At 41.4% G+C, this 25841-nt stretch overlaps 5 protein-coding genes and 2 long non-coding RNA genes across 10 annotated transcripts; 3 read left to right on the top strand and 4 right to left on the bottom strand.

Moving 5' to 3' along the window:
• Window positions 1–174: 174 nt before the first annotated feature.
• LOC124343684 (decapping and exoribonuclease protein-like) lies at window positions 175–2866 on the top strand. Its single transcript, XM_046797112.1, has 5 exons — window positions 175–315; window positions 377–898; window positions 972–1194; window positions 1286–1421; window positions 1499–2866. The coding sequence occupies exons 1-5, from the start codon at window positions 192–194 to the stop codon at window positions 1709–1711; spliced, it is 1218 nt and encodes a 405-aa protein (XP_046653068.1). The 5' UTR covers window positions 175–191; the 3' UTR covers window positions 1712–2866.
• Window positions 2689–4453, bottom strand: LOC124343800 (NPC intracellular cholesterol transporter 2 homolog a-like). The gene is made up of 4 exons (XM_046797284.1): window positions 4169–4453; window positions 3338–3451; window positions 3059–3258; window positions 2689–2994 (listed from the first exon to the last, which is right to left on the bottom strand). The coding sequence occupies exons 1-4, from the start codon at window positions 4272–4274 to the stop codon at window positions 2911–2913; spliced, it is 504 nt and encodes a 167-aa protein (XP_046653240.1). The 5' UTR covers window positions 4275–4453; the 3' UTR covers window positions 2689–2910.
• LOC124343940 lies at window positions 3679–4007 on the top strand. Its single transcript, XR_006919464.1, has 2 exons — window positions 3679–3764; window positions 3832–4007. It is a non-coding gene; the product is annotated as an uncharacterized LOC124343940 (long non-coding RNA).
• Window positions 4454–7155: 2702 nt separating the features above from the next.
• Window positions 7156–10321, bottom strand: LOC124343699 (beta-1,4-galactosyltransferase 2-like). 2 transcript variants are annotated; one of them, XM_046797139.1, is made up of 6 exons: window positions 9807–10321; window positions 9241–9474; window positions 8980–9175; window positions 7963–8181; window positions 7801–7863; window positions 7156–7735 (listed from the first exon to the last, which is right to left on the bottom strand). In XM_046797139.1, exons 1-6 carry the CDS (start codon window positions 10024–10026, stop codon window positions 7660–7662), a joined length of 1008 nt encoding a protein of 335 aa, XP_046653095.1. In that variant the 5' UTR covers window positions 10027–10321; the 3' UTR covers window positions 7156–7659. The 2 variants fall into 2 exon arrangements, with proteins under 2 accessions (XP_046653095.1, XP_046653094.1); XM_046797138.1 differs by having other exon boundaries at window positions 7156–7863.
• A 141-nt stretch (window positions 10322–10462) lies between these two features.
• LOC124343579 (ATP-binding cassette sub-family C member 5-like) lies at window positions 10463–16964 on the bottom strand. Its single transcript, XM_046796947.1, has 26 exons — window positions 16485–16964; window positions 16249–16401; window positions 16030–16188; window positions 15803–15950; window positions 15501–15734; window positions 15333–15426; window positions 15028–15255; window positions 14810–14958; window positions 14643–14753; window positions 14424–14557; window positions 14239–14356; window positions 13973–14169; window positions 13753–13902; window positions 13537–13663; window positions 13280–13467; window positions 12928–13220; window positions 12807–12853; window positions 12591–12737; window positions 12403–12532; window positions 12045–12327; window positions 11879–11970; window positions 11613–11797; window positions 11362–11527; window positions 11117–11300; window positions 10855–11047; window positions 10463–10786 (listed from the first exon to the last, which is right to left on the bottom strand). The coding sequence occupies exons 1-26, from the start codon at window positions 16523–16525 to the stop codon at window positions 10520–10522; spliced, it is 4218 nt and encodes a 1405-aa protein (XP_046652903.1). The 5' UTR covers window positions 16526–16964; the 3' UTR covers window positions 10463–10519.
• Window positions 16965–17148: 184 nt separating this feature from the next.
• On the top strand, window positions 17149–18743 carry LOC124343926. Its single transcript, XR_006919450.1, has 3 exons — window positions 17149–17465; window positions 17548–17638; window positions 17830–18743. It is a non-coding gene; the product is annotated as an uncharacterized LOC124343926 (long non-coding RNA).
• A 9-nt stretch (window positions 18744–18752) lies between these two features.
• LOC124343575 (ATP-binding cassette sub-family C member 5-like) lies at window positions 18753–25361 on the bottom strand. 3 transcript variants are annotated; one of them, XM_046796945.1, is made up of 29 exons: window positions 25203–25361; window positions 24855–25139; window positions 24618–24779; window positions 24390–24548; window positions 24173–24320; window positions 23957–24099; window positions 23798–23888; window positions 23537–23732; window positions 23349–23474; window positions 23139–23287; window positions 22955–23065; window positions 22748–22887; window positions 22578–22674; window positions 22318–22514; window positions 22088–22237; window positions 21892–22018; window positions 21650–21834; window positions 21279–21574; window positions 21166–21212; window positions 20931–21077; window positions 20744–20873; window positions 20376–20658; window positions 20216–20307; window positions 19962–20146; window positions 19721–19886; window positions 19469–19652; window positions 19206–19398; window positions 18955–19119; window positions 18753–18892 (listed from the first exon to the last, which is right to left on the bottom strand). In XM_046796945.1, the coding sequence occupies exons 2-29, from the start codon at window positions 24938–24940 to the stop codon at window positions 18785–18787; spliced, it is 4263 nt and encodes a 1420-aa protein (XP_046652901.1). In that variant the 5' UTR covers window positions 24941–25139; window positions 25203–25361; the 3' UTR covers window positions 18753–18784. The 3 variants fall into 3 exon arrangements, with proteins under 3 accessions (XP_046652901.1, XP_046652899.1, XP_046652900.1); XM_046796943.1 differs by lacking the exon at window positions 25203–25361 and having other exon boundaries at window positions 24855–25162; XM_046796944.1 differs by lacking the exon at window positions 25203–25361 and having other exon boundaries at window positions 21279–21562; window positions 24855–25162.
• Window positions 25362–25841: the final 480 nt, after the last annotated feature.

Raw genomic sequence — 25841 nt, 5'->3', positions numbered from 1 at the left:
ATAGCGGTGCCCGTGTGCAGTGTGTCAAAACAGTACACACAACACAACAAGGATTAGATTTTCCTTTGAATTACTGCTTTCATTATTGTTATCTTCTTCTCTATCATCAGTTTATAGTGTATAGTTTTATCAAGGGAAACTTGTAGTTGATAAGCATGATTGCATTCCACTCTTCGAAGTAAAGAACCAAAATGAATCGTCAGCACCAGTCTCGGAACAAGGAGAAGGATTTTGCCCCTAATCCAAGACATTTAAGAAATGAAAGAGAACGTGAATCAGATACAACATTGTCTGTACAACACCAAAATTTTAATGGTAACTTATTCTCAAAATTCTATTGTAATTTTTTCATACGTAAAATTTACATGTATTACAGGAAATTTCCCTACATTTGAGATGCCAAAAGCTGTAGGTACATTCTCTTTGGATATCCATAGAAAATATCATAGTGACTTCTCAGAGCTTCGATATCTTACCTTTGACATACCTGAATCTGGCAGCTGTAAGGTGAAATTTGATTTGAGAAAAGGCATATCTGATGCTATTGACAAGGATCAGGAATCAATAAAGCAGAAAATGCTTGATGATATGCTCATATGGATTCTCCAAGAAAGAAAAGTTGATAATGGATCAATTGTTGATCTTCAGCAACCATTAAGGCCTTTGCTTACAGAGTTTGTTTGCTTTCGTGGACTACTTACAGCACTTATTTTTACTCCATATGAAAATCAAGAAGGTTGGAAAATACTCGCTACAAAATTTCAAAATACTATCTATCTTTGGCAAATTAAAGAGCAAAGAGAAAATGGCAATAATTTTAGTAGAAATCCAAGAAATGCTAAGAGAATGCAAGAAATGACAATGTGGGGGTTTAAGTTTGAGCAATACCTATGTTCTGGTACTATAAAAAATTATTTTATGAATTTTTGGTGTGTGAGATTTAAACATTCTTGTCTCTTCTACACATACAGCTACTCCAGATTCAATTCCAGACCCCCGACAATCTCTCAACACCAACGCCGAATTTTGTTGCGTACTTAAAACAAAATTAGCTGGCAAATCTTTACTTTATGGCGCTGAAGTCGATGCATTACAAAAAGAATGTCAACCACCTTTTAGAAATCTCGAAAATTTTGTTGAACTCAAAACAAATCGACACATTGAAACTGAAAGGCAGAATGATAGTTTCCTAAAGTAATTCATTTGTCCTTTTATTCTCCATAGACTAACACAGCATTTCTGATTATTCATTCCTAATATTTTCCTTGCCCTTTCCTGGTTATAGGTTCAAATCAATGAAATGGTGGGCACAGTCTTTTATTGTTGGCATTCCAAAGATCGTCGTCGGCTATCGAGATGATGACGGAGTAGTGTCTCGCCTAAAAACCATCGAAGTCAAGCAACTACCAAAAGAATCCCAAGTAAACTATTTTTAATAGAATTTATTTTTATGATTATTAGATTTCGCACAGCTATAATGAATGTCTTCTCCGCCTAGGGTTTCTGGGAGGCAAAAGTTGGTATGAATTTTTGTCAAGGTTTCCTGGAATTTGCAAGGAATTGCATATCAAACGATTCCGATTCAAATATCCAATATTTATTTGAATTCAATCCGAGGAAAAGGACCGTCTCTTTTTGCAGGGAAGCTGGTGAAGCCTGTAGGAATTTACTACCTTCGTGGTACGTGGAGTCCATGCAGGAACCGGTTTAACATCGTGGTTGGTGTTTTTCCATTTTTTCTTTCTTGCTAATAATTACGTTTTCGGGATTATACCTGTTTCGAATAATCATATGAAAAGCGAGAAACTAAATTGATGATTTCTTGTTTCTGTTTTACGACTTATCGATTAAATACTATTAAGAACAGGGTTATTAGGAAAGTTGCGTTAAGGAACTTTTACGCTAAAACTCATATACATAACAATGACATATGGCAAATAATTTCAACGACTTTTACCGTAAATAAGAATTTTGGGTGTTGCTTACTAGTGTAAATATACTAGTGTGGGGCCAAAACCGGATATCTTCCACACTATTTCACGCTAGCAAGGTTTTTAAAATCTAGGTAAGCATGCTGCGCTGGGTGTTGCCAATATCGCTCCAAAATCGGATATCGCGCATATTATTTACATATTGCATTTGTGTCACAAATAGGACACATGTATGGCGCAACAAATTGTTTTGTTATTGGCACTTCCATGGGCGCCAATCCCTTTTAGAGCCTTAGCACCATTCCCTCGTAAGGTGACCCTAAAATTTAACTATTGATGGCCGTACCTTTTTCTGTAAAGAGCATTTTGGTTTCTGTGCGTATTTTGCAGCTCTTATTTTGGTATCAGGCATTATATTTACCGATTTCTTATTTTCCTTTGCCGAGTATTTGTGTCCAGATCCGTCCATTATTGGACTTCCATTTTACCCTTTTTGCCAATGCAAAATGCGCTGTCTCATCATTATAATTCCGAGTAGTCGTCCAGTTGGAAAAGAATGAAAGGAAGTCTCGCTTCCTTTTTATTTATGGACGGTTGTTTTTTGAAGGCCGCGGAGGAGAAATCTTAAAACTTCAGTCAAGAAATTATGCAACATCTATGCAAGCCCGATTTCGCCATTCAATTGACGGCGCCGAGTTGTTTACTCAAGACGCAATATAATCTTTTAGCGTCATGCGTTGACATTAATACCAAGAAAGAGATGTAGGTTACTGTATTTGTCGTTCAAATATAGAAATTGTATTATATAGTGCTCTGTACATAGTAAAAAAATGTGCTTAAGAATAATAGAGGAGAGCTTTTGGCTTGCAGTGGCGATCTACGTGAGGAAATCTACGGACGATATATCATTTGAGATAGAAGGTTGAGTGCAATTTTAAAAAAATATTGTCGGTCGTTTGAGATTGAAAACAAATTTTTTTTAGACAATTCTTGCTGGAATGGTGAAGCATGTGATTTTCTGTCTGTTGCTGTCGATCAGTTCCCACTGAACCGTGACGCTTGTCTAAGAAAAACAAACGTGAAATAGTTATTGTATGTCATAAAGTAATTCAGTTTGTGTCACTTACCACTGGATAAATCTGAAGAATAGGGAATGTGTTGGAGTAGGTGTAGACCTCTCCTGCCTTTGTGGTGCAGCCGACGGCCTGCCTGGATTGTTTAGCTACGATCCTGGGGCAAGCTGGCTGATTGTTTGTGCCGACGAACGGCAGCGGGATACCTCCAAGACGAGCGGTAGCTCCAGTGGTGATGCGGTTTGTTGCAGCAGCTAATCATTCGCGTGAAATAAAGAAGAAACGTGTCAAATTTGGAAGACATTATCATAAAGGTGCTAGGATTGAAATTACATGGAATGTAGTCGAATTCGACGGTGACTTGAGTTCCTTTTTGTAAGATGCAAGGGAAGTTGTTGTTGCAGTTGGAGACGCGCACCTCCAACAGTTTGCCTGTCATGGGAGCACCTGTTGAAAACCAATTCAATGACTCAATTAGAAAATGATAGGTACGACATTATTGCCCAAGAATTGTTCATAGTATTCAGCCGCCGGCTGAGGTGTGAACAGACGACTAATCCACGCGCTTACACTACGTATTAAAAGGAAAAAAGGAAAACCACTGAGACGGGTGCTTGTTTGCTTGCGAACGGTCACTCTTACTTTTTTCTCGTTTACGGGATATCGCGGGCAAGGACAAACCGACCAGTCGGCTGCTGCTGGTCAACGTGCCAAGCGCGATTTCCATTTCATCCCTTCCCCATTTCACAAAAGTCGACAGGTTTTTTAAATTTCGGCTGCCGTTTCTCCGGTCATTTTCACTTTTTATTTTTGTTTTTCGCTGTCAGTCGCTGGTGGGAGAGAGACGGAATTCAACCGAGGAAAATAATAAGGGCAATGGGTCAATCACATGATCAAAAAATGAACGGGTAAATCTCCACTGGGAATTGAACTGTAAATAACGGGAGAATTTCCAAGAGAATAGAGAGAGGCTAATAACCCTAACAACGTATGAACACGTTGTTCACCTTTCTCAAAATCGAACCAGCTAAGTTTGATTTTTTAAAGAAACGCCCTAAATTACGTATTCATCGTACGCGTTGGTTTGACAGGTGAAAACACAAATGAGGTGAATTTTTCCCATTCAAAAAAAAAATTAAATTAAAGTTTTATGTTGTTATTTACCACTGCAGGGAGCGATGGGAACGCGCGGATGCTGAGCCAGGACGCAGCCGGCGAAGATGACGAGGAGAATGACTAGTGAAAGGCTGCTGGATTGTTGCGGTGCCATCGTGTAGTGTTGATTTTTAAAATATCGTCAAAGCTTCTAACTTGAGTGACTTGATTTACTCTTTTCGTCCAAAAGTCTAGAACTCTTTTTATAACACTCGAAGGCTGTGGTGTCGGAGGATGCGGGAGCGATGGAGGCGCAGGTTGAGAGATGTCTGACCACTCCACGTCCGATGTCCAAGAGTTTTTAATGGAAAGCCACTCCTCTTGTCCACCTCCCTACTTGCCACCTGGATCACCTCCTCCCCCTCACTTTCTTGGGGTCCCTCAAGAAGTCGGTGGGCAACCCCCATCTGGCCGCCTTTAACTGGGCGGTCCGTACTGTGTCGCACGATCGCCCAGGTATATACCCAGACGCATTGAAGGGATATTAGAGAGAGAGGAGAAAAGAGAAAAAAGCTAGCTACCTCAAGGTCGTACCAGCCGGTCAGCCGGTCCACTGGGGTTTTGCTTTGAGAACCAAAAGGTTGGATATTCACACACAAACTAAATGACCAAGCAATAATTGAACAAGAAATATATGAGATGACCAGCTAAATAGGCGAGGAGACTCGTTTGAAAATCGGTCAGGCGCGAATCCAGTCTCACAGCAGGTGCTAAAAAAGTTAAAAGCGAAAAGAGTCGGAGGAAGGAAAACAAAATAGAAGAACGCCGAGAGGTCGAACTAGAGAGCGAAAATTTAGTCCAGTCGACTATACAACATTGTAATAAATTGGGTGTCCATCTTTCATTCGCCAACTCTCCTGCAAGCCCATTCGCCAAGTTGTGCCAGAGAGCGAACACAGTTGGACGGATCGCTAGCGTCCGTCAACTTTCTAATTTTCTTAAGCCATGCGCATTATCATACAAGAGTTTTGTATGTATATATACTAGTTTTGAAAATCGCATATTACGCAAGACAAACTTGTTGTTTTGGAAAGAAATAAAAACGCGTTTTTCAAGCGTACTTGACACTTGCCAATCCTTAATTTCAATTTGCGGAAAAGGTAGCTAATTAAGTTGCGGATTCCTTTGACAAAAAAACAGATTTGATTTTTTGCCAGCTCGCTAACAAATCAGACCAACATTATAGCCGCGATGTATACTACGTCAGCACACACGTGTGTGTTGACATAATTTTCTCACTAACCGGAATATTGGCAACTCGTTTCTGCTTTACTTTTACACACCTTTCCCCCCAACACACAAAATAAAAACAAAACATCGTTATAGCAGAGTGTGTACTCAGCAATTCCTTTTCAACATTTGGCATTATTAGACCAGTAAATGGATGGAAACGGAACGAAAGCGCGCGTTGTCGATTTGCTTTCGGGATTTTCCCTTGCAAAAAAAAACAACAACATTAACAAATGAGAATAAAGGCAGATTCAGGGCAGCCAGCAATTCTTTCACGCTCCGACGACTAGGCGAAATCGGGGTCTCATTTCAATTTTCATCGTTCTTATACTGTTTTGTTTGCCTTTCAGATTTGTCCCAAAAGTTTGGCTGTTTTTTTGTATTCTTCCAACAACAAAATGCTGACGCGCAGTTGACACGCTTGTAGCGTGACTAATGAAATAAAACAACAGCGCTAGAAAAAAGAGAAATCAAATTTAAAATGACGCGCTGGGACAACGCGGAGAAAGTGGAAATCTTCGTTTTTTAAAAGAAAACAGCTAGGGGATGAGATGATGACCGTGATGGTTATATATACGTGCACTTCACGATTAAAATCTTTTATTTTTATTAAATTTTTTATTTTTCAAGGCCTCGGTCTCTAGCTTAGATTTTCTCACTTCCAGCACCACCAGCGCCCGGATGGACTGAAATTCCAGGGAGACCATTGACATCGATGGGGTTCAAAGTCAACTTCTCGTGTGTGTTTGTATTATCGGATGATCGATAGATCGCTCCGGATTGTCTATGTTAAGATGCCAAGGGTAGAGAGGGCTGCTGAGGCCTTCGAATAGATGTTCTATAACAATCCATCAATCTCTCAAGCCATCAGAGAGAGGATGAAAAGGGAGAGTGATCACAGGAGAGAGAGAAAAGGGGGGTAGATATGTGTTTTTAACGAGTATCACGACCTTGACCAAGTCATGAAATAATCCTTATTCAACCTGCTGCTGCGAGGGATACATCTACTAGGTTTCACTGGCATTATATTTACGACACGTACCGTATCTAAGCAGAAAAGCAGGTTTTCTCCCGGAGTAACCGGACTCTCTTTCGCTATAGAGCTGTAGATTCCTTATACCTGGGCGCTGCCATTGAATTTCAATGCTGCAAACAACCAGCAGAGAGAGAGAGAAACATAATAGAGAGTCCGTTCTATAGTTATAGACTATACATATACATACATGACGACGTGTAACCCGTCTGTTTTTTTGTTTTGTTTCATTGACATTGGCGCGGTCGACTATGCGGAACGTATTTCATTTTCTTTCGCTTTAAAATATATCGTGTCAGCTCTGCTACCAGTGCGCTACTGTGCAGCCCTGCGGTTTCTCGACACTCTCTTTTGACATATGAATACAAATCTATAGACCTTATTTAGATTGGAGTGTGCTTTTTGCCCATTTCAGATGACCAGGCGCATTTGTTGATTTGATTCGAAATAAGGAGCGCGCGCGCAATAGTGAAAACTCGCGAGAGGATCCCATTTTTCGTTGGCGTAGCGTGACGATGCGAAACTTCTTTTTTGGCACTTTTACTCGGTTTGATGGTTTAGTCAAAGTCAACACGAATCTTCAATTATATGCCTGTTGGCTGCTGGTCTATCAATTTCGGGATTATCTTGAATGAAGTTTTATTGTGTTCAAGTCGCAATTAGCACAAATGTGGGATATAGAAGAGAAACCGAAATGCGCTATATCCCGATCCGTAAAGAAACTACAGTTCGTTTTGTTTTATTTTCTTTCCAGAATAGAATATACACAAACTAGTAGTATAATTCGTAGTACTACGCGATTTTTAGCCAAGGTTACCTTGTGAAAACAATGTCGTAACTTGCTGTTGTAAAACACAACCGGTTGTTATTTTTTTCTAACCACATTACGAGCACATGCACGGGTCCGTGAAACAAGTGAAAATCCCGAGTGAAGTTCCGAGTTGGAAAATAATAGTTTAGCCTACAATCATTTGACCGTTTCATAGTATATTTTCAAATAAGAATCACTTCATTCCACACCGGTAGATGTGCCCAGCAACATGTCGTCCCGCCGTGTAATTAATGAGATCGACTTTAATCCAGCGCTAACTATTTAACTTTCGTTCAACTTTAATATCGAAGCAAATTTTTGGGTTATTATACACCTGCTGTATCATTCGGTCATAAACTTAGACGTACTATGTAAACAGGAGCAGCGAGCAGACAAGATTACGACGCGGTTTCTCCCGTTGGTAGCTCAAGGTCTCGCTTCTTTTTTCTTTCTTCTTGACGCGAGGAGGAGCCGATGGCGGCCAGTTGATCTCGGGCTGGCCCTTGTAATATAGAAACGGACAAGAAGGTATAGAGCCGTCGCCGCTCCGATTTCAAAACGACGTACTTAACGCTGTCTAGCCCTTCGCCGTGGAGATGGCTGCTCTTGTGCTTTCGAATGATGTCGTCTCTGCAATGACGTAATCATATATCACTTGTGTGTATAAGGCCAGATGACTCGGCAGATATGATTAATTTGGGGTTGTATGCAAATTTATCTGCCGCTTACCGCAGAGGATTTGGCTGCTCTGGCGGATGATGGAGACTGTAGAAATAGCCGCCACGTGACAATTCGGGATACACTCGGTAGCTTTTGTTGCGGAGTCGGTTGCCGAAATCGTCGTCCTCGCCGCCCCAGCCCCAGAATTCGTTGCTGAAACCGTTGACATCCTCGAATTGGGATCGGCGGACGGCCAGGACTCCTCCAGCGTAGCCTTTGTAAGCTGAACTATTTTTATTTTTAGAAAAATAACAAAAAGAAAGAAAAGAGAAAGAGTACGATTCTAAGCGTGATTATCGAAATAATAACCGGTCCTAATTTGTAAATGACGACTTGTACAACATATTTCAACACAATTCCATAATTTTGCATTTTTTTTTTACAATTTGAAATCTATAAACACGAATTTCTTGGTAAAAAGACTGATAACAATTCTTTGGCAAATTAATAATTTCCATCGGCGTCCAAGATCCTAGCCGCTATTTAGTCCTATCGCCCCGCTCGGTTCTAATATGTAAGTATATAGGCCTACTCATAGCTAAAGATGATTAGTATTTTTTTTAAATCAACTGGTGTAGTGGACGGATACAACAGTCATATAAACTGGCTTGCAGTGTTCTTTAATCTTAATATGCTTATTTAAAAAAAAACTTACGACAGGGAATTTTGTTTTTCGAATTATTAAACTCTCGATTTTGAAAATGAAACGATAAACATTTTATAGCAGCAAAGTCGGTCGGGAAAAACTACGTTGATTGACGCAATTAGTCTAGTAATTGCTTCGTGTTATCGCGTTGGCGCTACGATGACAACTAGGTTCCAAAGTTCAAAATAACGATCACAGTAACACATAAATAACGTGCAGTATGTTTACTTTTTAAATCTCCTTCATACTAATGCCATCTCACGAGTTGTAAAGTGACTAGTATTATTCCAGCGGTAACTTTCGTTTTCAGTGGGATTTTAGAAGAAGAATGTAGCTGCGCTGTACTTATATACCAGCTTGTGGCTACTACTAATAATTACAGGTAATCCCTTTTGCTCTGATAGGTGGCCATTTGAAGGGCGAATTGGCGGTCTTCGTGGCATTTGTAAACGGCGTAATTGGTCTCGGGTAGCGTGTCGACGTCGTGCAAGATGAAGCAATCCAAATCGGGATGGATTCTTAAGGCTTCGATGACACCTGCGTTGAGTAATTTCCCGCGGTTGAAAAGATCCCCGTCTAAAACAGGAGTTTAGAAGAATTGGGATTTCTCATTAAATGTTTTATGCGACGTAATATCTTACCCGCTTGTTCGACGACGAAAATTGTGTAATGACGCCATTGGGAGACTAACACTTGGTGGAGATGCCTCAAGAAAATCGGCAGTTGATGCCAACGTCTTTTCATCGGGACAAAGATCCCGAGGCGTTGTCTTGGATGACAGTGTTCCGGATGCCAGTGCCCGCCCATTTGGATGTGCGGAAACAACTCGTTTAACTCTTCATCCGTCGGTAGGGTCGTGTTGATCACCAAACGGACTGTGAAAGGTATTTTCAAAATTGAATCGAATTTACTCTGATTCAAATCACCAAAAGAGAAAATAGAAATTTAATAAAAACAAACAATAGTTTAGAAAACCCACGAGAAAAATATTAACTATTCTACAAAAGAGTGGAAATTATTTAAAAAAATTCTGCCTCAATCAAATGAGTTATCGAGGTGTGTCGAATGCTGACTCGCGAAATGGGCCCGGATGTTGCCGACAACAAACGGAGCATTTATGAATAAAGTAGCCTATTAGTTATTCAATTCAAATTTCAATTGTGCAATTGAAAATGTAAAAAGGAAATTCAAAGAAAAGTTGACCTACTTGGACCAGCGGATAAATATTTGAAGCAAGGAGGTTGTCGCTGCTGGTGATCAATGATGGGGGTGCTGTTGACACCACTCGACGACTCACTGCGATTCACGTTGGACGGCCAGAGGATGTTTGTAAAAGCGTCCATCTTCGTCACATGAAAGAAAACCAAAAACAAACCGAGGGGAAGGAAGACTCGACGCAGGAGAACGCCCAATCTCGGCATTGTCATTTTCACAATTAATTTGAGCTGGAAATGCGGATCAACATGTAAGGCGCAAGAAATTCGTTGTGTAGCCGATTTCGACAGAACTGAACTAACTTCGGGTAGAACCAATAGAGCAATATAAAATTCCAGCAGGTACAATATGTGTCTACTGCGTACCGTCACAACTCAAAAGATACTACACCTTATAGTCATGGAATTTCGCTCATTCTCAAAACCGCTTTGGAGGAAGTGTAATTGAGGAAGCTCTTTTATTCCAACAACACAATACTGTTTCTTCTGACTTTTGTCTATCACTAAATGCAACGGTTCTTTCTCCCCTTTACAATGGACGCGAGTCATTCACGCTCGCGCCGCCAGCACACGTGTCGGGAAACTTATTCCATCCCAATGCCCTCGATAAAGCGTCGGTCCGTGTCGGTCATCAGAGACTTTTTTTTTATTTATTATTGTGTGAATCCACCAAACCTTCCTATAACCAAAAAACTAAAGGAATAAACTATACTGACAAATGATTTCGGTCTTGTGCTGCGGCCATCATTCCGGCAAAGGACGAGCGGTAATCGCCCAGGAGAACCAATGGATTGTCGAACTCGACCACGACGCCATCTCGGAGGACGAGGACTCGATCGCACTCGATGACCGTGTTGAGACGATGGGCAATCGTCAGAATGGTGCAATCTTCGAAAGCCTCGCGCAAAGTCTTCTGGACCAGAGTGTCCGTCTGCGTGTCGATGGCCGCCGTGGCTTCGTCCAACAGGAGTATCTATAGGCTCATCCGTTTTCCATATAACATGTTTTGTTCCAACACTTAATGAGCGATATAATACGCACCTTGCTGTGACGCAAAAGAGCTCTGGCCATACAGAGCAGCTGTCGCTCTCCAACAGAAAAGTTTTCGCCATTTTCAATGACTGCGCTGTCCAGTTGACCGGGCAGCGCTTTGATTTTCTCTTTCATGTTGGTGCGTTCGATGGCCTCCCAAATGACGTCGTCGTCGTATTTTTGAAATGGATCTAAATTGTACCTGTAATATCGTACGAGTTGATTTGTTCATTCAAAAAAGGCGATTGTTCTCATCAAATTGTCGACTCACCTAACGGTACCGATGAAAAGGACCGGATCTTGAGGAATGATGGACAGTTTTGAGCGCAGATCTTCCAAACCGATTTCTGAGATGTTGATTCCATCGATTTCAATCAAACCCGAAGCCAGATCGACCAACCTAAACAGGGCGACGCCCAGCGACGATTTCCCTGATCCTGTTCTCCCCACAATACCTGAATTAAGATGTTGAATTATTAGCATATGCGTAATTAGGATTTTGGACTCGAAAGATACCAATTTTTTCTTTGGGTCGAATGTGGAAGGAAACATTGTTAAGAACCAACGGCAAATTCGGGCGGTAACGCATTTTAACGTTTGAAAACAGGATCGAACCTCTTTGCGGCCAATCTTTTGGCGGGCGACGCTCTTGAATGACCGCAGGTCCTTCGCTTTCTAATGTCTAAAATGAGCAACCCAGTCAATTGTTTAAAAATTTCACTTGCTTTTTTTATTACAAATGAATAATGAACAATATGTGCATGTACCTGAAGAGAAGTTTGCATCCGTTGAACGGAGGTGAAGCGTGATTCCGTTTCGGAGGCCCATCTAACGGTGTTTTGCAGGATTCCGGTCAGTTGTCCCGCATAAGCCAATGCCAAACCAGCGAAAGCTGGCGGAATCATGCCCCGGAGACCCACGACAAGCCCACCCGTAATGCCCATGATGCAAACTGTGAGCAAAATAACAGCAAATAGGAGAATCACATTTCTATCCAATTGCAATGAACTAGTTTAAAGATATGAAGTTCTACCTGCTATGAAATCCAATCGCACAGCCAGCCAGCGCATACTGCACGTGAACAAGAAAAAAGTCGAAGAATTCTCGTCAAATAAATCCATAAATCTGAAAATATGACATAATAGATTCAATTGTTAATGGTTATTAAATAACTCTAGTTGAGCCAGTGATAATTATACTTGGAGACAAATTCTCTTTCTTTGCCGAAAGCGTGAATGGTGTTCAATCCACTGATACTAGCAGTGACGTGACTGTAAATGGGGGACCGTGACACGTTCTCCAGCCGCTTGAGATCGCGGAGAGCGCAGCGAAAGACGCGGCTGATGAGGACGAAGAAGATGGCCAGAAGGAGAAGAGCAATCAGGAACCAGGGAACGACCATAGCTATGAAAACCATCGACATTGTCACGACCAGCATATTCTGAGTCAGGGCCTCGTTGCACGAAGGTAAACGGCAATCGGCTGTTGATGAATTCAAGGTGTACGATACACGTTAGAATCAAACTAATAATCTAGAAGGGAATATCGTTTGAATACTTTCGTCCAGATCGCGTGAAAAGATGTTAAGGATCCGGCCGACTGGAGTGGAATCGAAAAAACTCATCGGGCTGTTGAAAACTTTGACGAGTAGACGATTATGAAGCAAATTTGATGCGCGTAAAGATGCCTTGAAAATAAATGTAAAAGTAAATGAGAAACAGTTAAATTACATACGATAAAAATACTTTGATAAAGAAGAAACTCCGCATCAAGCTGGATAAGACGATGACTAAGATAAACAGGCCATAAACTAATTCATAGTAATGAAGGTCCGGATGGCCTCGGACGCTCGGGTAGTATTCCGTCTGGTTGTCGACAATCCTACTAGCATTCTGTTTGAAATCAGTGGGACGAAATTGAAGTCTTGACATTTAAATTAATAATTTTCCCGTACTACTTACCACAACACCCACATCGAGCCAGTGAGCTAGCCACCACGAGCTCATAGCTTCAAGAAAAAAATTAATATCGGGTTTAATTGATTAAGAACTTTGAAGTTTCTATGTTTTAAATAATTTATACCAGTGCCAACCACATTGATGACGAACATGGAAAAAACAAAAATCGCAAGAAGGTATCCGCCAGCTGCTTTGATGTATGTGTTGTACGTTTCCATGGGGATGGAGCCGACTTCCACCTTTTCATCCTGAACCAGTCGGCCGCCAGTATCCACGGTAATATCCACACTGGGACAGAGTTCGTCGTCAATAGAGTGGTTGGCAAGGACTGATTCCTTTGACGTGGCGGAAGAATCCCGTTTCGTCGCGAATTGTTTCCTCTTCCGGGTGGCCGTTTCTGGGGAAATCTGAGACGGACTGCAAAAACCAAAATGTCTAAAAGTTATTTTGAAAATCTGCCGTCTGAGGTGATTTACTGATTTTCTGGTATGATATGGCCGTCGTCGACGTCGATTTCAATCAGGTTCTTTTCGTTCTCATCGTGCAGGAACGCGTGAATCAGCGATCCGTAGCGTTCGTTCTGCTTCATCAAGTCGACGTGCCGGCCCTGATCCAAAATCCGCCCACGGTCCATAAAGATGACTTCGTCGCACTGGCTCAAGTACTGCCATTTTCGATAATAAAAAATACGTAAAATGATGATAAAAAAGTAAAAATTAAAATAAAATTTCACCTGAAGTTGATGGGTTACGAAAATGACGGTCTTATCTTTAAGCGCACCGCGGATGCAGTAATTGAAAATGTGGTTACCGACGTGACTGTCGACGGAGCTCAAAGGGTCATCCAATAAATAAATATCTCTAATAAATAAATGTAGAAAAATAAGAATGATCAATTTTCTGACGTAAGCGTTAATCGCTGAAAAGAAATAATAAGTGAGATGGGAAACCGATTTGCGTAAATGGCCCGGGCCATGGCGACTCTCTGCCTTTGCCCGCCGGAAAGATTGATGCCTCGTTCGCCAATCTCCGTCTGATCGCCAGCAGGGAGGATACCAATGTCTTGATCAAGAGCGCATACCGTTAAAACGCGATTGTATCTTTGTGAATTAAAAAATAATTGGTTAGACTAAAAGATTTTGTAAATGAAATGAAGACGGTATGACTAACCTTTCAACGTCAAACGTTTCGCCAAAGAGAATGTTGTCTCTCAGGGTGCAATTGATGATCCAGGCTTGCTGCGAAACATAAGCGAAAGAGCCGTCAATCGTGACACGCCCTTGCGCTAAAATCATTTGACCGAGGATGGCCGAAATGAGCGATGATTTGCTGGATCCCACCGTTCCGCAAACGCCAACCAAACGGCCCTTACGTACAGATAACACAATTTCAGTAAAGTAAAATTAGTGAATTAAAACAATCGAGGAGGAATATACCTTAGGCACGATGAGATTAATGCTGATGAGAACAGGAATCGGTTTCGGCGGAATTGCCGTCGTGAGTACTTCCTTCTCAGGATCGTGGTGGCGACAACAGCAGCAGATGCGATCCCAACTGAATAGATAATAACGATAATAAATGAAACAATAATAATAAAATAGAAAAATTGCGGAATTCATACAAACTCATTTTGTTTGCTTTGGCCTTCTTGGCGGCAGTGTGCCAAACAAACGTTCCATTATAAATGGCCAGTGCGATGCTCCGATCTATTGGCTTTTCGGAAAAAGGCTGGATTTCTTCCATGGACAAAACGCTCTGTCAAATAATAATTTTTTAATTGAAAAGGAATCAACTAGAATTCAGAGACAAGATAATAATTAAAAAATTGAAATGAACACACCTTGATGCGCGGCCAGATGACTCTAGCCTCGTCCCAAGTTTTCAAAGCTTCGCGGGCACCGTTAAGCGACGGTCGAACTCTCGAGATCATCACCGCCACCACAGCAAATCCCTAGATGACGTTAAAATTATGTAATAAAATTTTAAAAATGTAAGACGACGTCATACTTCGGCAGGTGAAAGGTCATATCCAAATCCGATATGGGCCAGAAAAGTAACGATGACTGCGATGATGGGCACAACGGGCGTGAGAGCGACACTAGCGGACTGAACGTAGGCCGTGGCCTCCAGATATTTTTTCTCCTTCTCTCGGATGTCTAACGTTAGAAGATAAAGTCATTATAGTAAGATGGTATTTAAAGAAATAATTATCAAAATGAATTTACTTTTAATGCTCTTGGCAAATGGCTTTTCCCAGGCATACATCTTGATGAGCTTCATGCAGATCAGCAGTTCGTTCATGAGCTGGACGCGCTGATCTGTCGCTTTCAGAGTTTGACGACGGAAGTATCCAGTCAATCTGGAAACCAAGTACTGAACTGGATAAAAGAGGACGAAGACCAGCATACCCAATGCGGCGTGAGGCCCCAATAGCCAAATGGTGTAGCCGGTACCTTTTGATTTTATGACAAATAATAAACCGATAATTATTAAGTAACAGGAAATAAGTTTCTTGGTTGCTACTCTATACCTATGGCTGCCACAAATGGATCGCCGACGATGAACGGCCCAAAACTGGCCACTTCGTAAATCCTTTGCCCGTCGTTGGCAAATAAATTGATCATCTAAAGATTAATTTAAAACGAAATCAAAGTTGAGAGAAACTAAAAGGATCTATTTTTTGTTTGAGATAATTTACTTCACCGATGGATTTGTCGCCCAGGGTAGACAGTCGTATCACTTTCTTGTACAAAAGTGCCATGACGGCCGATCGGAGTCGTGAACCCGTTCTGTAGGCGATGGCCCACGACATGCCAAAGAGAAGGACGCGCATCAGTTCAGATCCGGCCATTCCGGCCGCCAAGATTGCGCCGTGCCACCACACTTTGTCGTTATCCTGGACAAATTGCACTAACCGGCGCATGAAGAAAATCTAATAAAATTAATGAAAACAGGCATTTAATAACTTTCTTACACGATTAAAAATTTAAAAGATCCTACCGGCCCTATGAATCCGAATACTATGGATGTCAAGTACAGGATGATGTTAACCAGAACGCGTGATCGAACGAATTTCCAGGTCACCCGTTTCAAAGACGCATCCTCAAGTCCGTGGCGTTTTACTTCCTCATTCCACATACGCCCAAGCCTATAAATTATTTGTCAATTCAGTGTTCCAAACTTACAAAATAAATCGTCAAAGAATAAAAGAATGTTTTGTACGACACCTTTGAGCTGCGTTTTCGCAACTGTCTTTTGTGGAGCAGAGAGGAATGTCATCTCTTTTGAGTCCCTGCTTGTAAGCTCGTTTCATGTACTTTGTCAGCCAACTGTACGTAATGAAGGAGAATAGGCCAGCACGATCCAACGGCATCGTTTCCTTGGTCCTAATTAACAACACTCAAAATTAAAAAAAGAGCTTTTGTGCTGTTATTTTCTTAATGTACCTTTCATCGTTGTCATTCTTTTCGGGAACAAGATTTTTAACCGACTGATTTTGAACCCAACCGCCAGAAGAAGCTGAACGTCGGCTTTCATTTTTCTCGTCCGATCGACTGAAAATGGTGTGTGATAAATCACCGAGGTCTACGTCGACATATCTTATTAAGCAGCCAATTCGATTTAAGAAATTTTGTTCAATAAAACAAGGAAATAAAATTAGTTGACATGTCTGAATATATACCCTTCGTCAACAGCGTCGTGAATTTCTCTCCCAGGGTCCATGAAGAGGTAATCGATGCGCTATCGTACAGAAATAAACGTCTATTCTTTTCATTCCATCAGTGGAATGAGAATGTCTATGGCTCCTCCGTCGATCAGACGTCCTTTTTTTGTTATCTCGTCGAACATACGTTTTCACTTTAATTGATATGTCAATGAAGAATTATTTTTTGTTGAAGTTGACGAAGTTGATGATTTTCTGAGATTTGAAATGGGCGGAAAAATTTGTTTTGCTCTTAACTGAAAGTTCGTCGATCTCTATTAAACTGACACACATTGGTACTAATAAGAGATAAAGAGATTGGCGGAAAAACCACAGTCAATTTGTTTTAGCTGTTAAGGAGTGTGTACACAATTAAAATCGTGTCCCATTGGGATCCAATCAAGGATCCACAACAGAGTTAGATATTCCCTGCTCCTTCGTCACACACAACGGACAGTAAATAATTGAATTACATCTGTTTGTTTAGCTTTAAAGAACGAATAATGAAACCAGATCTCGAAGGAATCCCGATTTCAATATTTCTAATTTCTATCGATATATAAATCGTCTAAATTCTTAAGCAGACTAATTAGAAAATTAGTGTCGTCTCACTCGTCTGCTTACGTTAATTCGTTGTTGTACAAGCAGGTCTCATGGTCTGTCTATTTGGTACAAGCAACGAAGTAATTTTCGAAAAAGAGACGAAGGTTATAGATTACAAAGGAAACGGAACGATAAATTTTTTGACAACGTACACATGGCTGAACGAAAAATAGGCCAGCAAATGAAATTACAAAAATGTGGTCATCGCGTGTCTAAACTCTGGTAGTTCTCTTTAACATAGAATCGCTTATTTAGTTAAGATTCCATGCTGTTCGGTAGGTAAATTAAACTAAGAATACCAGGAGAAGGATTATGGGAGCTAAAATAGAAGAGGAACCCTGTTCCAAATTTGTAAATGTTAGTTCCTGACTAGCATTTATCATGCTGTCAATGTATGGCAGTTTGTTTGCACCATATTAACCTTTTTCTTCATGTGCAGATTTGAGACCTGAGCCAGCCATCACAACAACAAGATATCAAGTTCTGTTTGACCTGACAGCAGCAACAATCTTAGTATCATCACTTATTGGGTAATGATTTTTGTTACTTATTTTATTCCTGTGACTGTGACCTACTAGATGTTTTATGATGCATGACTTGCATAAATGCAACTTGTTAACCTTATATTTTTAGGGTTTACCCATTGTCTCAGTTTTAACTTTTCCTTACTTGTTTTTTATACTGGAAATATTTTTTGTAACCCATTTTTTTTTTTATTTAGATAAACTGCATCCATCCATGCATCCATGATTGGAGAAACCACGATGTCATTTGAGTTACGGATCTCGCTTTTCCCCCATTTAAAATTCCCTCTGTCCTCGCGTACACCCATGTGAGTGCGGGTGTGGAGGTGTTAATGAGTCTGAGGCCCTTTTCCCATCTCGCCTGGTGGATTCTGCGGATGGAACACTTGGTGATGCCTGGCCGCATTTCCCGGGCTTAAAGGTAGGAAAAATATATCTATGTTCTACTTCTCCCTTTTTGACTATGGGGTGGCGTTGAGTGTATATCGTTACATAGTACGGAGTGCGATTATTCCTGAGCTATGCCCTGAGCCTTTTATAGATAACAACTTTTTGCGTGAGATGGCCATCGATCGTAGGGACCTTATATCCCATTAATATTTAGCGACATCCAGTTGTGGAGAGGGGGAAAAAATGCCCGTCTTTTTTCCTCTCTCATAAACTACTGCGCTTCTTCTTGTGCGTACAGCCCTGCCCCACTACTTTCAGTCTCATTCACTTTTACCGTTTATCACTCATTCTCATTTTACCTATTTAAAAAAAGTGAAATTCTTTTCTCTTGCCGTTTTTGTTTACCCCAGAAGGGTTCATGAAATAGTTCATTTATGGAACGACTATGCAGATCAGGCTTGTTTTATACCTCCCTAATTTGACTGTGGATAAACAATCGAATTCTGAAATATTTTAATTCTTCAAACACTTCAAGCAGAGTGCAACTAGAAAATATTGCCGTTACACCGGCACCTTCTCGTTACACTTTTAAAAAACAACAATCAATTTTTCATGTTTGTTTTATATGTGCGCAGTTAATAAAGGTTTAGGTAGTTTCGACAAAGTCATGACAAATAAAATTAAATGATATAATTATTAAGATTTTTGTTTCATTTAAAGGTTTTTTAAAAACATATTAAGGAATCAATTAAGTTCATTTTCTTAAAGCTCTAAGAGACAGTCGTCAGAGACTTCGGCAACGGACATCATTCCAGCAAAAATAGAATCTGTTTTGGCCATCAGTACCGACGGTTTGTCAAATTCAATCACCTGTTAACAAATTATTTAGTTTGTTATTAGCGTTCACAACTTATTCTGAAAAATTTGAATACTTTTCCGTCGTTAAGTACAAGAATTTTGTCACATTGAATGACCGTGTTGAGACGATGCGCAATCGTTAGAATTGTACAATTTTTGAAAGCCTCGCGCAATGTTTTCTGCACAAGAAAGTCCGTCTGCGTATCAATGGCCGCTGTGGCTTCATCTAAAAGTAGAATCTGCAACACACAATGTCGTTTAGCTCGTAACATCTTTGCGACCTTAAAATTCGTTTCAATTATTTCGCCAAAATTCTTGTTCGCACCTTACTGTGGCGCAAAAGAGCTCTGGCCATACACAGCAACTGCCGTTCGCCCACAGAGAAATTTTCGCCGTTTTCAGTGACTAGACTGTCCAGCTTTTGGGGCAGCGCTTTAATCTTATCTTTCATATTCGTTCGCTCCACAGCTTCCCAAATGGCCTCGTCAGTGTACTTTTGAAAGGGATCCAAATTATACCTGTGCAGACATAATAATACCGATTATCGATTGCGATTGATTCAATGCAAAAGTAGAATTTTAAACCCACCTAATTGTACCGATGAACAGAACCGGATCCTGAGGGATGATGGACAGTTTCGAGCGAAGATCTTCTAGTCCAATTTCCGAAATGTTAATTCCGTCAATTTTGATTAGACCTGACGTCAAATCCACCAGCCTAAACAGGGCGACCCCCAGCGACGATTTTCCCGAACCCGTTCTCCCGACGATACCTGAAATTAAAATAAGCTTGTGAGGTCTTCGTGATTGATAAATAATTAAGGATTGAAAAGGAGCCTACCAATTTTAGCTTGCGGTTCAATGTCGAACGAAACGCCATCCAAGACGAGCGGCAAATTATGTCTGTAGCGCATTTTGACGTTGGAAAACTTAATAGCTCCTTTAACCGGCCAATCCTCTGGCGGCCGTCGATCTTTCACAATAGCGGGATCTTCGCTTTCCAAAGTCTTTCCAAATAGAACAGCATTACGTATTTTTTTTTAAATTTCAAATTTCTGCCCTTTGATTATATTTGATTTTACCAAGAGATAAGTCTGCATTCGCTGGACGGAAGTGAAGCGCGATTCCGTTTCGCAAGCTAATCGGACGACGTACTGCATGATTCCTGACAGTTGGCTGGCGTAGGCCAAAGCCAATCCGGCTGAAGCTGCCGGAATCGTTCCTCGTAGTCCAACTATCAATCCTGCCGTTATTCCCATTCCGCAGACTATAATCCAAACCAAATTTTTATAGTCAAATAATTTCACGAAGTCTAAATTTCTGCTGTTATTTGTACCTGTAATAAAATCAAGTCGGACAGACAGCCAGCGGTGACTGCAACTTAAAAGGAAATAAGCCGAAGAGTTTTCGTCCTGCAGGATGACGTACCTTAAAGTACAATTTTTGTTTTTAGCTAGACATATGAACGCTTAATTCGCGGTGAATGTTAAACTTACTTGGAGACAAAATGGCGTTGTTTGCCGAACGCGTGAACCGTACTCAGTCCGTTAATACTGGCATCGACGTGACTGTAGATTGGGGATCGGGAAACGTGTTCCAGTCGCGTCAGATCGCGCAGTCCACGACGGAACACTCGGCTGTACATGGCGAAGATGAGAGTCAATGCGACCAGAGCGACTAGGAACCAAGGAACGGCCATCACGACGAAAACTATGGACATGATGACAATCAGAATGTTCTGAATCAGTGTGTCGGTGGATGATGGAATGCGGCTATCGACTACGCGGCAAACACAGAAACAAAAAAGGGATTTAATGAGTTTAGATGTTCATGCAGGTCAAATTAAATAGTATTATTAAATTACTTTCGTCTAAATCGCGCGAAAAGATGTTGATGATTCTTCCGACGGGCGTCGAGTCGAAGAAACGCATCGGGCAACAAAAGATTTTGACAAATAATTTGTCGTGAATTGCGCTCGATGCTCGAAGACATGTCTATTGAAAAACAGTTGAACGCTGTCGGTTTAATGAATAAATTATTCGTTTTATTACTTTCATGAAGGAAAAGCTTCTCAGTAAACTGGTGAGCAAGATGACCAAAATGAAGGCTCCGTAAATCGATTGGTAGAACTGAACATCCGGATGAGTCGTAACGCTCATGTAATATTCCGTTTCGTTCCCCACCATTCTTGTCGCATTCTGTAATTTTTTAAAGCCAAAATTTTTGTTAAATTAATGAATTAATTCAATTTGAATTTTGAATGTGACTAGTAAGTGGAGATATTACCGTTACACCGTTGTTGAGCCAGTGTGCAAGCCACCATGAGCTGAAGGCTGTATAAAAAGAAATATTTTTAGAGTTCGACTAAATTTTGATATTTAAACATTTGGGAGACGTACCGGTGCTGAAGATGTTGAGGATGAAAGTTAAAAGGACCAAACAGGAAATGATATAGCCGCCAGCAGACTTGATGTAGAGGTGGAATGTGCTCCACGGGATCGATCCCTTTTCCATTTTCTCGGCTTCCGTCAGACGGCCACTTACTGCGACGGGAACTTGTAAATCCGGAATTATGATCTCCTTGGCAGCTTTTTTGGACTGCGTGGATTCGTTAGTCCCAGTTGAAGGATTCGGCAGATTTAATCCCTTTGCAGGCAAAGTGGGCAGCGATTGAATAGGAGACACTCCGTTAGACCTATACACATTAAAGTTATAGTCAAGGATAAAATTCTCTATTCAAATTGTGAAACCAATTTGTGTCATTTTATACCCTCCGCTGATTGAACGAGAATTCTCAATTCCTTCTTCTTCAGTTTGCTGGTTCTCCTCTTGACTTAAAAATGTGTGAATGAGTGTCGAGTAAGGTCCACTGCGGCTCATCAAATCGACGTGCCGGCCTTGATCCAAGACACGGCCGTCGTCCATAAAGATGACTTCGTCACATTGACTTAAATACTGCAATTAACTTTGTTTTTAAAACGAGCGAGTCTCTTAAATTAAAAGCCAAATTACCTGAAGCTGGTGAGTCACAAATACTACCGTCTTTCCCTTTAGCGCTCCGCGGATGCATTGCTCGAATATGTGTTTACCGACATGCCCGTCCACTGCACTGAGCGGATCATCCAGAAGATAAATGTCCCTGTACATTTGATATCAAACCAAATGTCATTAATTTTATTTAGTATTTAATAAAAATATTTCGCTATACCTATCGGCATAGAGTGCTCTCGCCATGGAAACTCGTTGTCTTTGTCCGCCAGACAGATTGATTCCCCTCTCTCCGATTTCGGTATCATCGCCTGCAGGTAGCACGTCCAAATCTTGACTGAGAGCGCACGCTGAAATGACGTCGTAATACCTATTGATACCAATTGAATTTCGGCGATAAATGCTCGTATTAATTAAGGTTATTAAAATGATTGGCGCAGGGATATATACCTTTTAGGATCGAAAGCTTCTCCGAAAAGAATGTTATCTCGGAGGCTGCTGTTCATGATCCACGCCTGTTGCGAGACGTAAGCGAACGAGCCGTCGACCGACACCCGACCGCGGCTGGTTTTCATGTGGCCGAGAATGGCCGACAGCAGGGAAGATTTACCCGCTCCCACCGCTCCGCAAACAGCCACCAGATGTCCCTATAATTAAGTAACTAAAGATTAGCCATTTGCTGAATGCCATTTTGAATTTGTTTCGTTTACTTTGGAAATGATTAGATCGATGTCAATCAGAATGGGCGGTGGTGGAAACTGAAGCGGGAGAGGTAAGGTTTCAAGTCCGCCGGCTTTCTGGGTTTTCCTATAACAATTAAAACAGCGGTTGTACAAATCACTCGGGAGATCGGTAAAATAATTTTGAAAATCAATTCTACCGTTTTCGTTTCTGCTTTTTCGTCTCTTTGGACGGCGGTGCAAAGTGCCAAGCGAAAGTTGCCTCGGAGATGGCCACTGCCACACTCCGATCCAGCGGCTTTTGAAGACTTGATTTCATTTCCTCCAGCCCTAAAACCCTCTTAGGTCAATAAGAAATGATGGCGGTGTTGTTGAGTAAAATCAAAAAGTTGTAAAAGTAAACGAACCTCAAAGCGGGGCCAAACGACGCTGGCTTCGTCCCAGGTTTTTAAAGCTTCACGAGCTCCGTTCAAAGAAGGGCGAACTCGGGCAATCATAACGGCCACAACGGCGAAAGCCTTGGGATGGAAAAGGTAACGTGATCAATTCGATCATTTGTACCGTTTCATGTTGCATAATTAATTTACGCACCTCGGCTGGCGATAGCTCGTATCCTAGAGATATGTGAACCAGGAAAGTCACGATGACGGAAAGAACGGGAACGACGGGCGTGAGAGCAACGCTGATTGATTGGACGTAGGCCGTCATTTCCAGTAAGAAGCGTTCACTCTTCCGGATATCTGAATGAGATGATGATTCTCGGTTGGTTATATAACAAATCAGCTTTTGAATGATATTTACCTGTAATTGTTTTCGAAAAAGGTTTCTCCCAAGCGTACATTTTGATCAGCTTGACGCAGGTGAGAAGCTCTTTCATCAAGGTGACGCGCTTGTCGGTGATGACAATCGTTCGTCGCCGGCAGTATCCTAAATTTTAAATCATCCATTTTTAACATCAGGTAGAATGATTGACATTTGTTTTCCCTTACCAGTTAAGAAGGAAACGCCATATTGGACGGGGTAGTAAAGAAGGAACACGAGCATTCCGATCAGAGCGTGAGGGCCGAGCAAGTAAACGACGTAAAAAGTCGCAATGATAGCGACGAACGGACCGCCGAAAAGTAACGGGCCCAGACTGCAGACATCGTAAATTCGCTGACTGTCGTTTGCGAACAAGTTGATCACCTAAATCAATGCAATCAGTACATCTGTCAATTATAAGTAACTATGTATGAGCTTTTTTAAAATACTTCGCCGATGGATTTATCTCCCAGACTAGAAAGGCGCATCACTTTTTTGAAGAGCATCGTCGTGACGGCTGATCTCAACCGGATGCCCGTTCTGAATAGTTTCGACAAGAACTGCGATAAGTAAATGCGCAAACTAAAATTTGAACTAGGCATATGTACCTGTAAGACACGCCCCACGACGCTCCAAAAAGTAGAATGCGTATCATTTCAGAGACGGCCATTCCAACGGCCCAAAATGCGCCGTGCCACCAAGGCGCTTCTTCGTCTTGACAAAATCGTAGTAATTGCGTCATAAGATAAACCTATAGATATACCGAAATTTGTTAATATTTTCCTATCGGTTCAGACGGAGGAAATTTGACGACTAAGACTCACAGGCCCTAGAAATCCAAAGACTAGGGAGAGAAAATACAAGAAGATGCCCGTTAAAATTCTGGTTCGAGTAAACCTCCAAGCAACTCGTCTAAGTGAAGCCTTTTGAATGCCGTTGCGCAAGACTTCCTCGTTCCACATGAATTCCACCCTGTTGCAATCAGAAATTCCAGATGGAATTTAAAAACACGATCAAAGTTACAATCAAATCAAGTTATACCTTTGGGCGCAGTGATCGCACCCGTCTCTAGTTGAACATAAAGGGACATCTTCGGGTTGAAGGCCATATCTGTAAGCCTTTGTCATGTAGGGTCCAACCCAGCTGAATGTCAAATAGGAAAAGAATCCAGCCTGGTCCAATGGCATCTGATCCCGATTTCTGATGGCAAACAAATCAAATAACTGGCGTCAAATTGTAATAACTAGAAAGTAGAAAGGTGAAACTTACTTGTTACTCTTTCTAACGGGCATCCAATTTTTTAAAGATGCCTTGTACCTGCCCATGTCTCTGGAGGGCTTGTATTTGGAAGCGGGAGCTCGGCGTTCGTGCCTGTCCCACAATGCTTCCGGCAGAGTCTGATGCAACGTGCCCAGATCAAGGCCTCTGCACCTGCGAGCGAAAAGCTGTTAGAAATCTGGTAACAAACTTGAGAAGTTAAAAAACATAAATCAAACAGTCAAATACCCTTCTTCCAAATCGGGAGGGATTTCGCAAGCGAGGTCGACATCGTCAAATGAATCGTCAGAATCGGGCGAATCCGAGAAAACCATTTCGAAAGTGGCCCGGATTGAACTTGGAGTCGTAATGCGTCGCGTCAGCCCAGCGACAAAGACTTTCTCTCTCTTCTGTCTGCTGTGCAACACAACTGATGAAATGGAAATAACTAACAACGAATAAACGCCATGGCTTGGCAGACGGTCACTGGACTGGAAGATAAGATCGACAGACTGTGTGTGGGGTTCGTATATCCTATACATGTAGTGAACGTAATCTTTGAATGCAGTAATTGATAAGTTGCTGGTTATCTTGTACCGACTAGAGAAGAGTTGCACACACGAGTATAGTAGAACAGGCCTGTTTTAAAATGACGTCATGGGATCAGCATTTGCATTCCTGTCCTATTAGTGACTGTCACTTTCACACTACCGTGCACTGAATGCGCAAAAATTGAAACAGAAAATCACAAACATTTGTTTGACATTTTTAAAATCGAGTCAAAGAATAAAATCAAGTCCGCCAACGTACACTGCAACAGGAAGTTGACTGATTGAGAGCTTATACTATTTCATGAAAAATTGGTTGTGGTGTCAGCAAATTATTAGCACTGTCGACGCCAGCGCACGGCCCTTGATCCCGTGGTGGGCGATGACCTAACTGGCGCAGGCTGTTGGCTCAGTTACGTCGTTTTATTGCACAGTCAGTCTGTCATTTTGCTTTTTTGGCAACACGAAACGAAATAAACAAGCTGTTGCCGTGCGCAACGCTCTTTCACATGCATCGATGATCGCCAATCGATTTGATATCAACAGACACTTGGCCGCACTTGCTTTCATAAATATTTCAGATTTAAATCGCCGTAACTATAGTCACAAGGTGCAGCACAGAATCCGTCAACAAACTATCCTTGGCAGAAGCGCTACTGGACTGAAAACATCCAGTGAAAAAAATAAA

This window comes from Daphnia pulicaria, chromosome 6, assembly GCF_021234035.1.
Source record: "Daphnia pulicaria isolate SC F1-1A chromosome 6, SC_F0-13Bv2, whole genome shotgun sequence".
NCBI classification, from domain to species: Eukaryota; Metazoa; Arthropoda; class Branchiopoda; order Diplostraca; family Daphniidae; genus Daphnia; species Daphnia pulicaria.
Note: the sequence above shows the minus strand (reverse complement) of the source record. Positions and strands in the feature narration are given on the sequence as shown.